A 14,724-nucleotide genomic window follows, 5' to 3' on the forward strand; every position below is an offset into this window, starting at 1 on the left:
GCCCTACATGTGCGAAGGCACACGCACTCACACGCAGGCTGCCGTGCACAGACACACCCGAACGGGGCTGCCGGATTTCCTAGCAGACACACTGTCGGCACTAATTGTACTGTTCTCTCTTGTATCAACCGGATGGAACGTAACCGATCAGGCAGCTGGTGCGCTGCTCATCCCAAACGTCTCATTGTTCCCCTGTCCGCCTGTTTACTGCAGCCACCTGTTGTCTCTTCCGCTTAGATCGGCACGCTTTCGGGGGCAGGACCCTCCCTTTGTTATATGGTTGCATAGCACCTAGCGCAGCGGGATTGAGGCCCCTACGCCCTACCGTAATACTTATAATAAAAGGCATTTGTGACAGCTGCCATCCTGGTCAAAACACCAGGGGTCGAACTGGGACCCTCAAAGTTACACATGCAACTAGATTCCGGGCTCCCCGGCGGGGGCTGGAATAGGCTCCCATTCTTCGTGGATCAGGCACGAAAGGGGACTGACCATGCACTCACCCACCAGTGGGTCACAGGTGTTTCTATCTCAGGAGGGCCACGTAGCTCTACTAGGCCACAGGGCGTAAGCGGTGAGTAGGCGGTGCACTGGCCCTCTGCCTCAGGGTGAATGTCACCCCGGGGTCTGTGAGCCAGGCCCTCCTCAGTATGTTATTCCAGCAGAGACCCCGGCACACTGCCATCCCAGCCCCATCCTCACGCTGCCTGCTTGGAGCTTTCAGAGGCGCTGTGGTTTTGGTTGGGGGGTTTCTGTCTCCGAGCTGTGTCCACATCAATGGGTGACAAGGCACCACCCAGGTCAGGATGGACTGGAATGCCATACTCGGCACGCTGTGGCCAGGATTCTCTCCAGTGTGTCTGAGACCGTCCCAAACTCACTGCAAGTGTGAAATGACAAGGGCCTGATCCTCACACTCACTGCTCTTTGCTAAAAAGGCATGAAGTTTGGGGTGGGGCTGCCTCCCCCGACACACAGAGGTCGGATGCTGGGCTCCCACCAGGGGACAATACTACATTCTCTTATTTACAAAGGTGGTTTGGAATTGGTTTTTAAGCACTTTAAGGCCCTGATTCTGCTCCCATTAAGAATTTTGCCAGTGACTTGAACAGGTTCCTGTTCATGGCATCTGTTACACTGCAGAACAAAAGGGCTGAAAAACCCATGTCCTCTCTATGTACCTGCCAAGACCTGACTAGAAGGGCTCTGGGTTCCCCTGCAAGAGCTGTCGTCATCCCAGACCCCCTCAAATGAACCAGGGGAAGCCTCCAGCTTAGGCTGCGGATGTCATCACAGGTGGCAGGAAAACCCATGGGGTCCAGACACAAGGACTTGGCAGGTAAGTAAAGGAGGATGGGATTGATGGGTTGCGTACCCTCCCCCTCCGCTCCATGGGGAAGTCTCCATCCTGCACGGGCAGGGAGCAGAGCAGAATCCCAGCGTGAGGCTTCCCCAGGCAGCGCCGAGAGCAGCCCTTTGCCTCCGCCTGCTGCATCTTAGCGTCATGTGGTTTCTGCCGGTTAAGGGGGACTTGGGGCCAATTTTGTGCGTTCGTTTACAAAGCCGCCTGGGTCACTATGTAAAGCACAGAGCCCCCAGAGCACAAGCAGAGTTTCCCTCCCTGGAGAAGTGCAGGGAACATTGTACCTGACACTTCGGGACTGTTTGCTGCAAACCAGGCCAGTAATTCTGGGGAGTAATTCACCCGGCACAGAGGGGCCAGCACAAGTCATAAGCGGTGCCCAGGCCTTGTGCCTCCGCTCCGCGCCCGGGATGCATCTCACCCTGCAGGCACAAAAAGAGACCTACAGATAGCAGGCATGAGCCATGGGAGATTAACCTGCCCCACGGCCTGACAACACCAGTCTGGTTTTCCTAGTGTTAATTCAGCCCAGGCTAACGCCTTCCCTGATCTGCTCTGGGAGGTCACTACTCCCTGCTGACCGTCTCACCCTTCCTCCCTCCTCCTGCTCGACACAGTAACGGCCCCCAGCTTTTCACTGGGTTGTAAATTCTTCGGGGCAGGGCTGGCGTGTCTGTGCAGCACCCAACACCATGGGACCCTGATCCTGGCCGGAGCCTTCGACACTCCCACAAAGCCAGCCACGCAGTCAATGAAGTCCTTGGGGAGGTGCTGCAGTGACGTCTCGGTTGAGGTCTGCCCCACTAGCGCGGCACATCTTCCACCCAAGAGGCAAAGGCCTGGCTTTATACAGCAGTGAAGAAGGAAAATCTAGCTATTCCCCGCTCTGGGTCTGTCTTGCTTAGAGTCCCAGAACGCTGCATCGGGCCAGCTGCAGCCCACACCGTACTCCAACGGGGCCCACAAGAGAGCTCAGCATGCATGGGGAGCTGTAACCCAGGGACTGCGTTTCCCAGCATGCACTGCTTTCACTTTGTCCGCGCAGCCCGGGGGCACCCCTCGCTGGAACGTTTAGACCCACAGGCCAGGCAGAGCAAGAGGAAGGTTCTCATCCCAGGGCTGAAGGCGAGACCCCAGCCCCTTCCATTTCACCAGCAATGCCACCTTCACGCCCAGATTTGCCCGCTTCTCCCACAAGCACCGACACGCTTTTGTCCATGTTATTAACCCTTCCTCTTTTCCCGGGCTTGGCTCCTCGCAGTGACACCAGTGGGGTCACTCCCGAGTTACCCAGGCGAAAGCAGGAGCCGATTCCAGTCCTGTGCTCAAACCACTAGACAGCACTGCCTCTTAGAGCAGCAGTTCCCAAACTTTTTACTAAGGTGACCCACCGGCCGCGTTGTGTCTTTTTGGGGATCCTATTGACATATACAGAAGGAGAAAACAACTAGGGCTTGCTAGGAGCTGTCATACCAGGCTGCAGAGCGCCTTTAAAGTGGGGGCCCTCCGGCCCCCCCATCTCCACTCCCCTCCCCCATCCTCCAACCCCCTGCTCCCCACTCCCCTTCTCAGCCCAAGCCCTGTTTGGCTCTCCCCAGCCATGCCCCCAGCTGGGCCATGATCACTGCCGGGCTGCTGACTGTCCACTCCCTGGCACCCGACACGTCCTCTGCACAGCTGCTGCTGCACAGGGGCAGAGGGGGAAGAGTGCCTTTGGGGCACACACGACCCACCGCTGGGGAGCTGCTGTACTAGAGGGGGGAAGAGCAGAGGTGCCTGGAAGCTGGGGAGGTGGAATTGCATTAGCCAAAGCCACGTGCTCCCCTTTTCCCAGAAGCTCGGCTGCATCCCACAGGAGCAGCAAAGGGCTTGTTGCTTGGGTTTTGCTGCAGTTCCTGGCCTCCTGGCAGGCGACCTTGGGCACGGATGGCCGTGGCTGGGGTATTTTTTTCCCCCCGGGGCGTTACCGCTCCATGCTACCGTGGCGAATCAGGAGCAGAGCCGAGGACCCTGGGCAGGTGCCATGCTGGCTGGCAGTGCCCCGGGCTCACGGCCCAAAAGAAAGGAAGGCAGGCAAACCACCAGGAGCACATCTGCGCTAAGCGGTGCAGGCCTTGTTGAAGTTTGGATGGGAGACTTCCAAGGACCAGCCCGCTGCAGAAACAGGGAGGGGTGACTCAGCAAAGGGCACCCTTCCATTCAGTCGGTGCCCCCAGCCTGGCGCTAAGAGGCACTGGCTAGCTGGACAGCTGGTCACTGGGGCAGTATCTCCACAGACCCGGCCAACGCCCAGCTCTCCTAAGGGTAGCCTGTCTGCTTCAGGATACAGGATTCTTCTTCACTTCCCCTGTTCCACCCCAGCAGTGGCTGCATCGCACTAGTGACTGGGGGTGCATGCCGGCTGGGATGCTAGGGGCTAGAGAGATGGGGTTGCCATGGCAGGCGGGGAGCAGGGCACAGCCAGAGCTGGGGGTCAGGAGCAGAGCAGGGAGGGGTTGGGTGTTTTCGGCAGAAGTTCTGGGGACAGGTCTTGATTTGTCGTGTGCTTGATCCTAGACAATCCTGCGCCCTGAACCGCCTGTTCATCCCATTCAGGAGAGGGGCTGAGCCCTGCAGGCCATGGAGAGGAAGGGAGGGGAGAGAGGAGGCACCAAACACTATGGGCAGCAGGAGAGGGGAGAGAGGTCCTGAGCCCTGCAGGGTGGGGATGGGAGGATGCACTGATCTCTTGGGGGGAGGGAGGGAGGGAAGAAGCTCTGAGCCCTGCAGGCCATGGCGGGCTGGAGGCACTGAAGATGTGGAAGGGGGAAAAGATGTACTGAACCCTTTAGGAGAGAGGGGGGGCACTGGGCCATGGGGGGGGGAGTGGAGTGAAGGAGGGAGGGGTGACAAGACACTAAGCCCTGTGGGTTGGGGCAAGGAGAAGGCAGTGGGGGCAGGGAAGAGGCTCTGGGCCTTGCAGGTGCGGTGGGATGGATACAGTGGGGGCTGGGAGGAGGCTGTGGGCCCCCCAGGTCAAGGGTGAGGGGCAGCCTCACTGCATGGGGGCAGGGGGAACGTGCCTTCAGCCAGGATTCCTTCCAAGGAAAGTGCATCCTGCTACAGCCTGTTCCATTCGAGGGACACAATGTTCCCACCACGGAGCCATTAATATTCCAGGGGGGCGACGGCGCCTCCGGCGCAGCAAGTTTTTCTGATGAGCACACGTCAGGGCGGTGACAGGAGACGGCCTCCTGCCCAGTGTCGGGCATGAAGCGGGTGCCAGTTCCCACAGGCCTCCTCCCGGGGCAGCCTCCCCGCTGGCACAGCACAGACAGCCCCAGCATCAGAGATTCTGGTCACGTGTGGCCAGCTGGAGCTGGGTCAGGGACAGCAACGTGCATCAGCCGATGCTGGAATCACAGCAGCGTGGAGAGCAGAGAGGGCCAGGGGCTGACCCCAACCACGCTGCAAAGGTGACCTTCCGCTGCTGACACCGGGGGAAGAGAAGAGAGGCACAGAACGAACGGGCCGAGGACGGGAAAAGTCTCATTTGGCCCCCACACTGGTATATCAGAGCCAAGATGCTGGGGAGGGGGTGGGCAGCGGGACAGAGCGCAGGGAGGCACTGGGACCCTGTCACGGAGTGTGGGGAAGTCTGGGCCCCGCACCCCTCTTCCTGCGATTCACCGTGACTCTCAGCCAGCCAGTAAAACAGAAGGTTTATTGGACAGTAGGAACGCAGTCTAAAACAGAGCTTGTAGGTACAACCAGGACCCCTCAGTCAAGTCCTGCTGGGGGGCAGGGAGCTTAGACCCCAGCCTTGGGGTTCCCTGCGTTCCACCACCCAGCACAAAACTGAAACTCCAGCAGCTCTCTCCCCGCTCCCCCCAGCTCCTCCTCTCCTTTGTCCAGTCTCCCGGGGCAGAAGGTGTCACTTCTCCCAACCCCCCTCCTGGCTCAGGTTACAGCTCAGGTATCTTCCTTCAAGGGAAGTCCCCCATCCCCAATGTAACTCCCCTGCAACATTCCCTGGTTAAATCCGCCCCACTCTCTGTTGTGTCACAGACCCCCCCCGCCCAGCACTGCCCCAAGCACACGGAACATGACAAATTCATCTGGAACACACCTGCCTCCACATTCACACGCCTACTTGGAGTCACTCCTGGCTACCCCACTCCTGCACCACCCTCCAGCCCCAGAGCTGGTTGATTCTGGCCAGGAGCGCCTCTCAGCCAGGCAGAGGCACAGTTCAGTCTCCATGCCACATCAGAGGAACCACCTGCCTTGGTCGCTGCTCTGGGCCTACAAAGCTGCAACCTTGATGGTGTGGACCTGACCCCTGGGCACCGGGGCTGGGGACAGATCCCGTAATAATGAGGTGGGATCCTTTCCTGTCTCAGACCTGCCATTACAGTGCCAGTCCAACGGCTGCCAAAGACCCAGAATGGGGCACCCGCTATGACTAAATACTGACGGAAGACACCATGTACCCATGACCCCCGGCGGGTATCCAGGCTGCTGCTACATTAGTGAACGTGGATTTGATCTAACTGTGGGTGCAGTAAGTGTGCCGTGCTAGTGAGCGTGACTGAGTGTGGCACGTGTGAGCAAACACCATACAGGCGTTGTGACGTAGGCAGGGGCTGGGCCAGTCGGGAGGTTTCAGCGTTTCTGTGTTAGGGGCTGGATCACTCATGGGACAGGGAGATGAGAAAGGGGCAGCCTCCTTCTCTCAGAACAGCCTGTCCAGTAAGGTCCACACCCCAGCCAGCGTTTCCCGACCCACGCCCCAGCCGGAGGTTCCCCTAGATGAGGTGTCTAGCTCCCCCACCAGGCTGTATCCTGCTCTCCACCTGAAGTCCCTGGGAGTTGTACCGTTGATTTCAGTGGGAGCAGAATCAGGCCCTTGCCCTCAGACTCCACCCAGCCAGCCGTGTGTCACTCCCAGCGTGCATTGCCTTGTGTGGGGAAGCGTGACAATTCCAGAGGCCAGGCTAAGAGCACATGGCGAGGCCCGGCCCTGTGCCAAGCGAACGCCAGCTGTCAGCTAAACGGAGCTCGTAGCAAAGGGAGTGACAACTGGCCAGATGCTAATGCTAGAGTAGAAGCTTAAGGCCAAAAAAGGGCTTAGCTGGAATGCTTGCCAGGGGGGAGCAAAGCTCATCGCTCATGCCTCCGCTGCGCTGCGTGGCGAGATGATAAAAATCAATTGGATACGGTGACGACTCCAAACTCGACAGGAAGGAAAGGTTACATCAGCATGGGGGAGGGTGGCGGGGGAATCGCTCGCTACCTAACAAGGAACCCAAAGATTATCCCACGGTGGGGAGATCCAGGCCCCGAGTAGAAGAGATTCCCTGCCCCGGAGGAGCCTGTCCCTTTGGTTTCAGACCCAATGCAACAAGTGAAACAAACCAACAGACGGGGAGGGGAGCGAGTCACACAGCCTAAGCTTACCAAAGCGGACACAGTTCGGTTACAAGTTGCTAGGTAACAGGAACCCTCCTGGTCCGGTAGGGGTCAAGCTCCGGGACTGAGAGCGTCTAAGCAGCAAACGCCGTGGGTACAGTCATGCTAACAGGCGATTTTAATGACCACGCTATTACCCGGCTGAATGGCACAACGGGGAAAATGACTGGATGACGGCTTGTGAGAGCAGCTTTTGTTTGGGAGCCGACAAAGGGGAACGCAACCAGCCTTTGATGGGAGTGTGGGAGACCCACTGAGCACCAGAGATATAATTAGGGCCCCATCCTGCAGTGTGCTGTGCACCCGCAATCGCCACCGAAGTCAACAGGAGCGGAGGGAGCTCAGGCCCAGCGAACTGGTGTAATAACACCCTTAAAGAGGTGGGTGTTTAAACAGGGTTGATTTTAAAGGGGCAGCTTTTAAAGCCAGGGAAGGAGCCGGCTGCGAGGCTGAATTGTGAGCTCACAGCACAGAGTCAGGCCGGAGGCTACCTCAAACATTGTATTAGAGGCACAGCTGGGGCCTAGACCTCGGAGCAAAGCAAACAGCGAGGCACCGAGTTAAACTGGGAGACGCAGGAGCGTGCTGGGCCTTTCCAAAGCAGGGATCCTTCCTCAGAGCCCGAGCCGGCGCAGGCTGGGTGCGCGCTGGAAAGAAAAGGCCCGATCCTGCTCCCATTGACGTCACTGGACAAAAACCCACATTGACTTAAGTGGGACCAAAACAAAGGCCCTGAAAAAGCAGCGAGAGGCTGAGGGACTGGTCATCAGAGCCGGATATAACCAAAAGGGTGGGGATGCATTCAGTGTGACGCGGTTGCCTGGGGTATTGTGGAGCCCTAGGCTGTCCAGGGGGTGAGGAAAGGGGATGGCGAAGGAGGGTAGCACAGACTCTGCCTAAGGCTGTGTGACACTGAGCGATGGGGACACCGGTGGGCCGGAGGCACATGCGGTGGCAAATCCGTGAGGCCTCCATAGAGAATGAGAAAAACACAGGCCTGGTCTCCACCTAGGAAATAGATTGGCTTTGGGACACCCTCAGGGCTGTGAAGCACTCCGCACCCCGAGTGCAGACCTAACCCCTGGCACACATGCAGCTAACGCAACGGAAGAACTCTTCCAGCCAGCTGGCTACCGACTCTCTGAGAGGTGCATCGGCAGAACCCCCCCGCCCATGTAGGTGTCCCCAGGACAGTGCCCTCAAAGCAGGAAGTTGAGCTGAGGAAGCTGGAGCGCAGGGACTCCTGGGCCCAGGCTAGGGGTCTGCAGGAGACAACGTTGAGGCACCAGGTATGCAGTATTGTGGGGAGGGGGGAACGCTTGCAAAGAGCTGGACGAGGCCTAGGCATCACTTAAGCCCCACTCAGGCCCTTACGGGCATGAGTCTGAGTCCAGGGCTTTATCCACAAGACCAGTGGTCCCCAACCTTTCCCGGGGGGGCGGGCGCTGGACGACGAGCCACCAAGGACCGTGGCCGGCAGACAAGCATCCGCCGAAATGCCACCGAGAAGCAGCAACATCAAGAGGCGTCACCGCTGAAAATCAGCGGCATTTCGGCGGATGCTTGTCCACCGGCCAGTACGCGGGCGCACATAGACGCCCCGGCGGGCACCATGGCACCCACGGGCACCGCTTTGGGGACCCCTGCACAAGACCATCCTTCCTCTCAAAAACAGGCTCGGCGAGAGGAGACACGGTCTCCCAGAACAGCTGCTGCCCAGGGGTGCCAGTGGGGTTCCCTGGGGCAGTCCGCAGCAGCCGCTCACCCACCGGTAATGTGAGTCCCTATTGCTCTTGGAACGGGGCCTAAGAGAGCAGGGAGGAGGAAGGGGGGTGTCTGGGTCCGTCTGCACAGGGACAGAGGCTTGTGCAGCACCGACACTGTAAGAGACCCCGGGACCGGTCCCCTCCCCCCGGGGGAGTACACCCAACCCAGGCAGGGGGCAAGGGAGCTGAGCACGGCTGGGAACCACTGTGGTTTAAACAGGGACTAGGATCCCCAGGATTCAGAGGTAGGAGCGTTTTGAAGGGGCTGCAGTATAGGGTGTCCGTATATAGACAAGCCCCAGCTGCCCTCCTGGCTGGGGCTGGCCTTAGCTAACAGCCCCCTGTGCTGGATGGGCTCAGTGGCATTTCCCCTAGGCCCTGGCCAGCCCACCTGATGGACTCTCTCCCCTTGGGGCCAGGCCCTGCCCCGGGAAGGGCTCCCCACAGTCCCAGGGGATTCACCCCCATTGCAGGGGGCCCTGGAGCTGCACCTGGGGAAGGGAAGTGCTGGCCGGAGAGCAACAAGGCAGGCCCCAGGAGCACCTGGACTACCCCTGCCCAGAAACCCGGCTGTGGGGCTGGCAGAGCCGCTGCTGGGAGCCGGGTAAGCAGGGAGGCAGAGCCCGCAGGAGGCGAGAGCGGAGCCGAGCCAGGCTCGCACGGGGAGGGGAGAGCGAGCTGTGGGGCTGCGCGCTGGGGCAGGGGGTGGGTCGGTCACATCCAGGCCGGGGGCTCTCTCCCCGCAGCGGCCAAGGCAGAGCGCTGGGGCCGGGCCACCTCCCTCCGAGCAACTTCGAGCAACTTAGCGAGCGGTGCAAGCTCAGGATGGCGGCCTGGGGCCGATGCAGCGCAGCACCCCGGGGCCCCCACTCCTGCCAGCCGGGCACAGCGACCCCCAGCGCGTCTCGCCCCGCTCCCACCAGCCAGCCCGCTCCGAACCAGCGCCGAGCCGAGCCGGGCTAACCCTGCCCCGCGTCCCCGCCAGCCCCCTCCCGCAGCCAGGGCCAGGGCCAGGAGAAGCTGCGGCCCCGGCTGCGCTCCACCGAGGCGTAGGGGGGAGGGATAGCTCAGTGGTTTGAGCATTGGCCTGCTAAACCCAGGGTTGAGAGTTCAATCCTTGAGGGGGCCACTTAGGGATCTGGGGAAAAATCAGTACTTGGTCCTGCTAGTGAAGGCAGGGGGCTGGACTCGATGACCTTTCAAGGTCCCTTCCAGTTCTAGGAGATGGGATATCTCCATTATTTTTTTTTTTTTTTTTTTTTTTTTTTTTTTTTTTTTTTTTTTTTTTCCCATCGGCGCGGCCGCTTCCTCGCTCCGGGAGCGGATCGGGGGGAAGCTGAAGGTCTCCTAAGGAGACTGGTGCCTTGGCAACGGCCCTCCCGCCTGCATACTAATCGCTCCGGCTCCCGCCCGCCCGCCAGCGACCCCCCCCCGGGCTGCGGCGCGGCCCCCTCCCCTCGCTGCATCCCGCGGCCGCGGGGTCCCCCCGGCTGCTCCGCTCGGTGCATCCCCCGGGGCCCGGCCGAGCCCCGCTCCGCGCGCTTACCGAGGGTGCCTTTGGAGCCGATGCAGCCCATGCTCGGCCGGGGCGGCTAGGCGGGGAGCGGGGCCGAGCGCAGCCCGCTCGCATCGCCGCAGACCCGCATGGGCGCCGCCGGACACACGCTGCCGCTGCCGCTGCCTGGCCCTGGAGCGGCGGGCGGCGGGCTCGGCTGCACGCCCGGCGACGTCAGCGCAGCGCGGCTGGGCGGGGCGGGGCTTCAGCACCGGGGCCAGCGGCCCGGCCGGGGCCCGGCTCAGCACGCTGGGCAGCGCCCGCCGCTCGCGGGTCCCCCTCCGACCGACACCGCCCAGCCGGGGCACCCCCCAGCCAGCCCAGCAGGGAGCTACAGAGCGCCCCCAGCCAGCCCCCAAGGGAGGGGGAGGCTGGTGCCCGGGGGGGGGGGTCTGCACCCACCCACACCCCCCTCCACAGACCCTAGTCTAAACAAAACCGTCAGCACCCCTGGCCCAGAGCAAAGCCACCTCCCCCGCTCCTTGGCCCCCTAGAACAGCGCAGAAACCAAGGCCAGGGACTTTGGGGTTGCCAGGGGCTCGGCCCCCTAAGAGAGCTGGACATTGCAATGGACCAAGTTTCTTCTCCTGCTCCAGGGAGTTTGCTCCTGCTGAAAACCAGTTCAGCCCAGTTTGAACCTGAAATGGTCCCAAGCAGAGGGGCCCTCAGCTCAGGTTTGGCAGGGACTCCAGTAGAGCAGTCATTTCATCCCTCACGGCCCCAACAGGCACCACCGCCTTTGCCTGCCCGGGGATTCACAGCCCAGGAGCTTATCCAGAAGGAAAGGAGCCCACGTTGAAAGAGCCCTGAGCCAGGCTGGGCTGGCCGGCGCTGAGCCACCGCAAGGGGACCTGTAGTTCCTCGAGTACCTCCCTCTGGTGCAAAGGTCACAAAGGTCCGCCCCCGCTCCGGCAAACACGAGCCGTGTCACCTCGCTGGAGGTTTCATCCCACTCTTTGTTGGGTCTGGCTGCCTCGCCGGGTCAGTGGAATGAGGAGGGACTCAGGAGATCTAGGCTCAGTTCCTGGCTTTGCTGCACGCTGCCTGTGTGACCAGCTCTCTGGCCTTCAGTTCCCCATCGGCCAGGAGAGGATGCACCTTCCTTTCTCCCACCCACTGTCAGCCCTTTGGGGCAGGGACTGGGTGTGTGCAGCTCCTAGCACCGTGGGGCCCCGATCGAGACAGCGCAGCTGCGTTGGGAGTAGCTGTGCCCTTCCCGAGTATTCGTACCAATCACAGAAATGGCAGCACCCTGGGATGGCAGCTACACAAAGGACACCGCACACAGCACCTGTCACCGGGCTGGGCTTGGGCTCCCAGGACTGGAGAGCAAGCTGCACCCATCTTACAGCCTGACATTGCCTTGTCAGCAACGTCTGGCCCTGCGGAGAGGTGGCTACAAATCATTCGGCGGCATCGATCACGCCCCCAGTTCAATGGCTCCTCATGGGAATGTTGTCCCCGGTATTAGCTGTGAGTCATAAATCCCGGCTGGCTCAGGGTGTGATCGATAATGGGTTATGGAGCCTTTCAGCTGCTGGTTCCCATCCAGCCAGGCTCACCAGTGACAGGGAGTTTTTGTCATTTGAGAGTAGTGGGGGGAGGGGATGGGGGACGCTGGGCCCAGTTTTAGCAAGCAAGGTGTGCCCATCACAAACCCCAGGGTAACTGGCACTCACGGGGCATCCCAGCTGGCAGGCCCAGCAGAGGCCAAGGAGTAAACAAGCACGAAGGCGGAACACTGCTCACTCCTCGAATGGTCCCTCCGGTTTAAGATTGACGCACATTGAGGGATAGTTCCGGGGCAGCCGGGCCCTTCTGATGCCTACGCTCTGCTGGCGCTGCGGACAAACAGCTGGCTCCAGCCGTCTTTGCTCTGCATTTCCCCCGCAGCCATCACACTCCCAAAGAGGCACCAAGCCCAGCCCCTGCCTGTGTATTTATGACAGAGGTGTCACATCGGTGACCAAGTGTCACATGATGAAATGGCCTGATAAATCCAGGCAGCAAAAGGTCGGCAGACCTAAGAAATGAAATGCTGCAGAACAAAGGGGCTGGGAAGAGGTGCACCCCCTCCTTCCTGCCGCCGCCCCCCCGCCCTGCACTCAGGCTGCCTGACACAATGTGCAGGAAATTGCTGTTGGGGTGATAAAAATGTCTGTTTCTAAGCAAACCAGCTGACGTGTGGGGGGCTGATCTTTGTGGATGAGGTACCTTTAAATTCCAGTGGCTTCAATGCTAGCCTTATTTGATGAACTCCTCTGCAATTCCTTCACTCTAGCAAGGCTACGGGGAGACCTTGTGCTTCATCTTACGAACGCTACACGGTACAGGCCTTTTCCAAAGTCCGCTGAAGCCAATGGGAGTCTTTTCATGGCATTTCAATAGCTTTTTGGATCCGGCCCTTGCAGCAGGCTTTCACAGCCAGTTAGACTGTGGTGGGCTCCCGTGGCCAGAGCATTGGGAACTAGACTGTAAAGAACCCTCCCACGGGGCCCTGCTTTGCACCAGAGGGGACCTGGTCCTCAATGGATCGAGCTTCCAGGCTGTCGGCTCTTCGAGGCAGGGCCCATCATTAGCTCCAGCCTCCTGGAGAGCTAAGCGCTTGGGTAGTGATTAACAGCTAGGAAATGATCCCTCTGGGTTTCTCTTGGAAAGGGGTTCAAATACATGCATGGGGTTAACGTCCCTTTCTCCCACCCGCATCTGTCTTGTCTATTTCGACTGTCAATTCTTCAGCCTCTTATCCAGCATAACGGGGCGCCTGACTCACCTGGGGCCTCTTGCTGCTACCATAATACAAACAATTTGCAATCAATCTAAATAGCCCTGACGCCCCGAACATCCCCTTAGCCCAGAACAGCACCACTTAGGGACTCCGTTAGGGGATGTTTCTCATGCACAATTGCTGCCGAGCCTCGTAGTGAAAGCCTGCGAAACAAACAGGAAGGAGCGAGCAGATTGGGATGCAGGAAATTTCTGCTACGGGGAAGTCTGCATCCAGCCAGAAAGCCCCTTGCAAAGGCCTTGTTTTGGACGCTGGAGCCTATGCCCAGGATGTGCCCCATAATTAATTCATTACTCACCCATGTCATGTGCTGGGGTGGGAGCTGCAGGAGGTAAGTGGTCTTTATATGACCTAGGAGTATTACATTGGTACTCAGCCTGGGTTCACTGTGAGCGAGCTGGAGGCTAGATTAGTTCTGCTCAGGTCGGGGCAGGCTGCCAGGGATTTTGGCTTAGCCCGAACGGAGTCCCTTCTGATTTGGGGTCAGTCAAATTGCCTTCTAAATCCAGTGGCAGAGCCCTGACAGGAGAAGCAAGGGAGAATTGCGGGCAGGGGGAAAGAGAGAGATTTCTGAGCCAACAGCCACTTCTTCCTGCTATTAGTTCATTCCCTCATGTGCCTGGGAGGAACACATAAAAGGCAGGTTATTGTGCACTGCAAGCATGCACAGCAAACAACTACCCCCTCAAACACACCGGCCTCCGGGCAAAGAAGGGCTCAGCCTTGACAGCATTCATTTGAGTGATGCAAACTCTTCCTGTAGGTATTAGCTCTGCCTACTTTGGAAGAATGCCCTGGGAAGAGACTGCCCAGAACTCCCTCCGCCCCCAAAGTGACTGGCCCAGTGATGGATTCCTTTGAAAGAGGATCACCTTCAAACATTTGCCTCTCTCCCTGCCTGGCTGGAGGGCAGCCCTTGGATCTGCAGCCAGATAATACAGCTGAGTGGGTAAGTGAATCACTCAGGAGAGACAGCTCATGGGGAGACATGCAGAGAGGCTCTCAGAGGCCTGCACATTTATCCAGCCCACACCAGCACATTTATCCGGACCCCCTCAGGGTCCTGCCAAGCAACAAAAGAGAAGGAGAATATGAGCATGCCAGAGCTCAGGAGTGCTCCTGTCTCCCCACTGTCGGCTCCAAGTGGTTCATCTCTTTGGGGAGAGTCACTGTCGTGACTGTTCATTACCCAGGGAGAAGGCAGAGAAGGAGATGGGTGCTCAGGTACCCTGGTGATGGGTGCCTTAGATAGACCTAGATGACATTAGGTCAGCGTCTGGGGGTCTTTGACCTGGGAATGTGAAGCAAAAGCTTCTGCTGAGCCTGATGCTAACTGCACCCCTTTGAACATCAGAGCCCACCTCACTGATCAGACATTGCACGGCCAAACAGGATTAGTACCTCCTATACTTAGCTGCCAGGACCTGCAGGGGGGGGGGGTCATTCTGCCGCAGCAGCAGTAACATAGAATCCTGCACCCAGGTCCTGGCAGATGACCCTTGAAGTTCCCTATTAAAGGAACCAGATGTGATGTTCTCCAAAGCCAGCTGAGATGCTACCAGACCTTCATCTTCTCCACACGGGTGTGCTCAGAGGAACAGATCCTGAGGGTGTATGAGACCAGGAGCAAGTGTAGCTGGGTTAGAGCAGGGGCTGGGCTTCGGGAGCCCGGAGATCTGTTCCCATCTCTTTCACAGACCCCCTGTGGGACCTTGGGCAAATCACATTCACTCTCCATCTCGGTTAAATGCCTGGTCAAATGGGATGCCCAATACTTGCCCACCTTCTTACAGTCTCACGG

General features: G+C 59.3%; 1 protein-coding gene across 5 annotated transcripts in view; it reads right to left on the reverse strand.

Moving 5' to 3' along the window:
• Positions 1-10,264, reverse strand: part of FAM131A (family with sequence similarity 131 member A) — a 46,980-nt gene extending 36,716 nt beyond the window's left edge. For 2 of the 5 annotated variants that reach the window (XR_008446318.1, XM_054040574.1), the window contains exon 1: positions 10,127-10,234. Coding sequence is in view for 2 of the 5 variants with exons in the window: in XM_054040574.1 (XP_053896549.1) it covers positions 10,127-10,157 (31 nt within the window). In the remaining 3 variants the exon portion in view is untranslated. Of the gene's footprint in view, positions 1-1,647; positions 1,712-10,126 lie in introns of those variants that run through there. The other 3 variants (XM_054040575.1, XM_054040578.1, XM_054040582.1) reach the window with 3 other exon arrangements.
• Positions 10,265-14,724: the final 4,460 nt, after the last annotated feature.

This window comes from Malaclemys terrapin, chromosome 9, assembly GCF_027887155.1.
Source record: "Malaclemys terrapin pileata isolate rMalTer1 chromosome 9, rMalTer1.hap1, whole genome shotgun sequence".
Lineage (NCBI taxonomy): Eukaryota > Metazoa > Chordata > Testudines > Emydidae > Malaclemys > Malaclemys terrapin.